This window comes from Petaurus breviceps, unplaced genomic scaffold (assembly GCF_028583685.1).
Source record: "Petaurus breviceps papuanus isolate PSGF00001 unplaced genomic scaffold, PetGlider_PUasm1.0 38, whole genome shotgun sequence".
Taxonomy (NCBI): domain Eukaryota; kingdom Metazoa; phylum Chordata; class Mammalia; order Diprotodontia; family Petauridae; genus Petaurus; species Petaurus breviceps.
The window spans coordinates 77,270,948-77,277,944 of NW_027186304.1; the positions used below are offsets into that span (position 1 = coordinate 77,270,948).

The following is a 6,997-nucleotide window of genomic DNA, read 5'->3' on the forward strand; positions in this document are numbered from 1 at the left end:
CTTAAAAAAGCCAAGGTCTCCCACAGCATCCTAGGCCATCATCAATCATCTTGATCTATATTTGGCCACTGGACGCAGATGACTCTGGAGGAGAAAGTGAGGCTGGTGACTTTACACAGCCCTCCCTCACTCAAATTAAATTCACTTGCAAGTCACATCATCATCTCCTTGATGTCATGGTCCTCTTTGAGAATGAAGGCCAAAGAACATCCACAATTTTCATTCTACAGGCTATGGGTGAGCAATCTATGGTTCTCGTTCTGGGATCATAAAATTTAGTTCACATTGCCAGGGCCTTCCAAGTAGATCTGTGCCTTTCTACCTCCCCTCTCTTCCCCACTTCCTAATCCTTTAATGCCCCTTTTAAACCACCCCAAGATCTCAGCTACACAAGGGCAAGCTAAGTGGCTCAGTGTATAGAGTATTGGGCTTGGAGTCAGGAAGACCTGAATTCAAATCTGGCCTCAAACATACTATCTCCGTGACCCTAGGCAAGTCATTTAACCCTATTTGCCTCTGTAAGATGATCTGGAGAAGGAAATAGCAAGCCACTCCACTATCTTTGCCAAGAAAACCAGAAGTAGGGGCAGGAAGAGTCATTCAGGACTAAAAAAGTAACTCAACAACAACTATCCCAGGTTCTAGGTGCTCTCCAAGTACTCTCAGATAACAGTCAATTAATCCCCTCCCCCAAAGGAATTAACTGATAATTAAAGTATTAGCTGAAGGTGGCTTAAGATATAATCTTTCCCAGGCTTAGACAAATACTTAGATGGATCCATGATTACACAGTGTAGGAAATCCACCCTCCACCAGATAAGGTTCCAACCCAACTCTACTTCCAAGTCATGTAATTCTTTCTGTGTTCTGTAATTCTTCCAGGAACAAAGCTATGAAAGTGAAGTGTTGGAGAAAGGAAGGATCCCTCACTACCAGGCCCAGGGAAAGGATTACAGAAAGGAGCTGTGGGGAGGGCTCTTCTTGCACTACCATCACCTTCTCCCAACTGGCTGTTCACTTAGATACTGATTTAGGGGACCATTCCCCAGATAGTGTGCCAGAAGGGGTCTCTACTAATAACAGGCTTAAATTATACTATCTCATATCATAGTGGTTTGTGGGGAAAAGTGTCTTGGAAGTGTACTCTCTCTCTGTCTGTCTCTCTCTCTCTCTCTCACACACACACACACACACACACACACAAACACACACATATACACTGTCTATAGGGTACTGGATTTGGAATCAGAAAGACCTGAGTTGAGGCGGCTAGTTCAAATCTGACCTCAAACACTTAACACTTACTAGCCATGTGACCTTGGGCAAGTCACTTAACCCTAATTGCCCAGCCCTCCCCCCCCTCCAAAAAAGAAAAAAAAAAGACCTGAGTTGTAAGTAAAGGCATACAACTCTTTTAGTTTCCTCTTCTGTAAAATGGGGATAATAACAGCACCAATTTCACAGGATTGTTTTAAGCATCAAATGAGATAACATTTGTGAAAGACTTTGTAAACCTTAAAGTAATATACAAATGCTAGTTGTTGTTATTATTATTATATAAGTGAGCAAAAACTTATCGTGCTATTACAGATTCCCTAGTCCTGATGTAAAAGCATATGTACAGGAAAAGTATGTATATGCAGTCAATAAACCAGTCAGTCAAAAAGCATTTATTAAGCACTTACTGTGTCCTCTAGCCCTGTTCCAAACTATATAACATGTTATCCTGTAACTTCCCCCAGAATGAATTGTATCCCTAGCATAGTCTTTGAGAGTTCATGTAGATGTCAAAAAAGCCCAATTTGTTGAAAATGAAAGTGCTATAATGCACAGGCATGAAAAACATATTTTACAGAAATAATTCCTGGGTTTAACAGAGAAACTTTAACAAAAGTCAACATGAAAAATTCTTGAATTTTCAGCCCTAACAAAGGAATCTTTGTGATAAAACTGAAAACCTTTGCAAAATCTTAAGCTTGAGAAAATAAGGGACAATTGCTGGTCCTGGACATTTATGGTACCTATCTAGTGAAATTCCATAGCTGAGGATCCCTCACCTCCTACCCACCCCTCACCCTCCTGCCACAAACGTACAACAGGCTAGGTTATTTCACTTTATCCCCACTCACTTTATGAAAGTCTCACAAATTCGCTGCGGCAGATATATCGTACAATAAAAATGTTCCATCTGAGCCTGGGAGGAGGCTGAAGCCTCCCCTGCTCAGGCAAATGTTTGCAATAATAGAATTCATAAAAAGACAGATGGGAGTAGAAAATGTTGCAATGAAGAATCTGGAATGAGATGAGATCACAGCATCAGCCTGTCTTTTGTGGACCTGGACAATGATCACAGAGGCAGATTGGATTAGGGAAACCTCTTGACTGGAAGGAAGTTCAGAGCAGTCGCCAGATAAAGGACACGCTTCAGGGAGAGACGGCTGAAAGAAAATGCATCAGATTTACAGCTGCAGTGATGAAAATTTAGAAGTTTTCACCACTGTGATTTCATCCAAAGGTGAGTAAAAAAGCTAAGCTCAGCAAGACAGCCTTGTACATTCTTGTCTTTTCTTAAATACAGTGGAATGAAGAGCAAAATAAGATGCTAGATTGTTGCTTTATTCTCAGGTCAGTGATAACAGATTGTTGTTTTGTTGGGTTTTTTTTCTGGAGGAAACATTTAGGTTCCAGATTCCTTACTGAGAAACAATTCATCAGAAAACCACTGAGCACTGTTCAGTGTTCTTTCAGTCCTTGCAACCCCAAGGTATTCATTGTTTTAGGAAATTGAGATAAAGATAAAATCCCCAGGACAGCCCTATTGAATCTTCTATTTTTTTCCCCAGTGAGCTAAGGAGTTAATGAAACAAGAAGCAGCTGGTTCAGAAATACAATTTCACAACAATATCCAGGGGAAACATAGGGGGAAATGCCCCAGTCAATGCCTATATTTCAAAAGAAGAGGTCAAGTAATCTACTGACCTGTGTACTGCTCATACTGAGAGCCCCAGAGCTGCCCATCACCAAAACAGCCAGGGAGGGAGGATAGGGGTGGCCAGATTGTAAAGTGGCTGGATCTTTATGGGCTAAGGCAGAGGACTCTGCTTGTGTTCAATGCCTAGAGGAAGGATTTGTGTGACTGCTCAGCTGACTCAGAGAAATCGTTTTATTACTGGACAATTCCTTTACCTCTTTTAAGGAATAGTACCCTTTTTTTCTCCCTTCATTCTCTATTCTCACCCTACCCATATTGGAGTGCAAGCCAGTCACTCATGCGTAGCTCCGGGTTTCATTGTTAGTTCTAAGGCATTGTGGCTTAAATGAAGTGAGCTGTCTGTTCACTGGTGTGACTTCTCATCCAGACAATTCTTTCTTCCTATCTTGCAAACCGTTGACATTGCCATTACTTATGAGGGGAAAGCCAGAGACTCAGCCTGAAAATGCAGGTAGTGCCAGGGAATGTATCTTTATGTAACAATTAAGTTCTAATGGCTTAAAATTGCACTAAGTCTTTTGGGACCACCCTGTATATTGCTAAATCCAGGAAAAGGGGAAAAACAGAGCTAGGATTCCATTCTCAGGAGGGTGAGATCATTCTGAAGGAGGATGGCTTGCCATGACATCCTGAGTCAACTGCCATTTGCATTTTTGACTTAAAGATTTGTTTTGCAGTTCTTGAGTGAGGTTGAATCCCACTTGAGTGAATTCTAGTCTTCCAAAAAGATCCTTTCACATTTAAAGGCAATGAATATTTTTAAACTAAGACTGAGTGATCCTGATAGATATTGCACATCATTCTCTTTCTATTGTCTTAAATATATGACTCTAGATCAAGAGTTCTTAACCAATTTTTGAGTCAGACACCCCTTTGTCAGTCTGGTGAAATCTATAGACCCATTCTCAGAATCATGTTTTTAAATGCACAAAATTCATGGGATTACAAAGGCAACCCATTATATTAAAATACAGTTGTCAAAAATAGTTTTTATTCACCTTAACCAGGTTAAGAACCTCTACTGAATGTGGTATAATGCGAAGAACTGCAGAGTTTATCTTGTTCAACAAACTGATCCTGAGTCATGGTTCCCACACTTACTAGCTGTGAGACTGTCACTTATTTTGTCTGAGGCCCAATATACTCATCTACAAGAGTGTAATATGTGGAATAACCTATAGTCACACAGTGCAAAGAGCTCTGGGTCTGGGGGCAGAGCTTGTGGGTCTAAATCCAGCTTTATTGCTTCTTAATTGATTGACCTTGGGAAGGTCACCACCTTCCTGGGCCTTATTTTCGTCATCTGTAAAATGAGGGAGTCAGACTATATCCTTCCAGCTCAAATCTATGACCCTAAAAATATGCCTCATAAGACTATGAAATAAAGCTTTGACAGCCTTAACACACAAGGATTCAGCCTCACAGGTTTCTGTGGAGAAAGTGCTTTGCAAATGGTAAACATCTATGTAAATGTCAGTCCATCTTTATTCTCAGGCAATTCAACACAGGGCAAGGATATTCTCTAGAAAAGAAAAATTGGACACTTAAACCCAACAGCAAGTTGTATTTAAAATGGTCCTATGCACACTTCTCTGATTTACTGTTCACTCTATCTTATCTTACCTTCATCTGAATTAAAGGTGTCTTAAGCTTTTAGTGAGGGGCAGATTTTCTGTATTATCCCTGCAGAAGGGGACTTATAACTATCAATTTAATTACAACAATTTCTAGGAAGGAATTGCAGCATTGTTTTTAGCAAAACCTTTTTTGCCTCCTTTGTGAAGCCCCTTCTCAAGTATTCCATTTGAAACTGGCTTAGCAATCATTCAACAATTATTCACTCTATTGTGGACCTACTATGTACCCAGCATTGTGGGACATGGATACATAAATAATTAATTGTCTCTGCCCTTAAGAAGTTAACTACCTAGCTGGACCAACACAACCAATACCTATAAAATATGTACTAAACAATAATAATAGCTAGCATTTTAGGGGCAGGTAGGTGGCACAGCAGATTGAGCTCTAGGCCTGGAATCAGGAAAACTCATCTTCCTGAGTTCAAATCTGGCCTCAGACACTTACTAGCTGTGTAACCCTGGGCAAGTCATTTAACTCTGTTTGCCTCAGTTTCCACATCTGTGAAATGTGCTGGAGGAAATGGCAAACCACTCCAGTATCTTTGACAAGAAAATGGCAAATAGTCATGAAGAATCAGTCAGACCCTACTGAAAGGATTGAACATATATAGTGTTTTCAGGTCTTTTTATCCTCACAACACCCCTGTAAAGTAGGTGCTATTATTATCCTCATTTTACAGGTGAGGAAACTGAGATCTAGAGAGGTTAAATGTTGTCCAAAGACACAAAATCAACAAGTTGTTTTGTTTTTTTGCTTTTTGAAGGAGCAATTGGGGTTAAGTGACTTGCTCAAGGTCACATGGCTAATTAAGTGTTAAGTGTCTGAGGTCACATTTGAACTCAGGTCCTCCTGACTCTAGGGTCAGTGCTCTATTCACTGAGCCACCTAGATGCCCCCATCAATAAGCTTTTGAAACAGGATTTGAATTTAGGCTCCATTTCTGAATCCAGCACTCTATCCATTATACCAACATCAAAAGCCAGTAATTAAAGGCTAGATTACAGTACAAACCTGTGCAGTAGGTTTCAGAGAAGAAGGGGATTTGATGAAGGATAGAAAAGTTAGAAGCTCCTTAACCTTTCTTTCAGTCACCTTAGCTATAAAGTATAAGGTTGGCCTTTTGTTCTGGGGAGGTCTGAGCTGCAGTTGGACTAGAAAATCTCTGATGTCCCTTACAGCTTCAAGTCTTTGATCCCATTACCCAAGGAAATGTCATTCTAATCTGGAAGAAACATATGAGAGAAGTCCAGAAGCAGGAGTGAGAATGTCCTGTTTCTGAAACTATGAGAAGGCTAGTCTGACCAGAGGTTAGGATGTTGTTCATTCTTCATTCGTCCTATGACATCTTAAGGTGATGTCTCGACTTGCAAGTGAATTGGATTTAAGTGGGGCAGGGCCGTGCAAAGTCTCCAGCCTCAGTCTTTCCTCCTAAGTCATCGGAGTCCAATGGTAAGACATAGGTCCAGAGGATTGGCGATGGCCCCGGCCGCAATAAAGGACCTTGACCTTTTTAAACTAAGGTCTTTCCCAAATCCCAATTTGTCTGAGGTAACACACATTCAGTAAGGAAAGGCTAGGTAAGAACTGAAACAAAATTTGGCCTGATTTGCCTTCTTAAAGAATCAGTCTGGAAGGGAAAGATGCACAGGGAGTTTGGCTGGAACAGAAACAATTGCTATTTACACTCACTCTGAGCCATCAAAACCCAAACAATGAGTAAGGGAGGCCTGGCCTGGGGCCAATCAATGAAAGTGAGAATGATTTGGGTTTAAAGTCGTGTTTCTATTTGAATCCCAATGGGCTTTATCATAGCCCGAGTGAAGGAAGTCTATTTACCCACTGGGTAGAACAGAGATGGATTATACCCATTTGAGGGAAGAAATACTACCCCTTGAGTCCACCACACAGGTAACACAGCTGACCTGTGTGAGGAATAGAGTTGAATATGCTATTTGCTTTGCTGCTGGCAGCTGGAGGCTATGACCGTTTGTATAAAGGGTAAGACATTCCTCTTGCCTTAGGATTACAGAAGCAACGTGCCCTAGATTCTCCCAAACAGTCTAGATTTTAAATATTCTATTTTAAAAAACACAAATATTCTATTCCATTGTCCTGTACCCCAGAAATTCTAATGTTTCAGTGAATGGTAACTGAAAACTCTTCTCAGCAATATAATGATCCAAGACAATCCCAAAGGGCTCGTGATAAAAAATGCAATCCGCCTCCAAAGAACTGATATTGCCTGAATACAGACTGCATCATATATTTTTCACTTTCCTTTTTCCTTCCTTCCTCCCTTCCTTCCTTCCTTCCTTCCTTCCTTCCTTCCTTCCTTCCTTCCTTCCTTCCTTCCTTCCTTCCTTC

At 40.8% G+C, this 6,997-nt stretch overlaps 1 protein-coding gene across 2 annotated transcripts in view; it reads left to right on the forward strand.

Annotated features, from left to right (window-relative positions):
- Positions 1-2,269: 2,269 nt before the first annotated feature.
- The window catches only part of VXN (vexin), a 38,044-nt gene continuing 33,316 nt past the window's right edge, over positions 2,270-6,997 (forward strand). For both annotated transcript variants that reach the window (XM_069100047.1, XM_069100046.1), the window contains exon 1: positions 2,270-2,515. In XM_069100047.1, the coding sequence (XP_068956148.1) occupies positions 2,449-2,515 (67 nt within the window). In that variant the 5' untranslated portion in view covers positions 2,270-2,448. The remainder of the gene's footprint in view (positions 2,516-6,997) is intronic.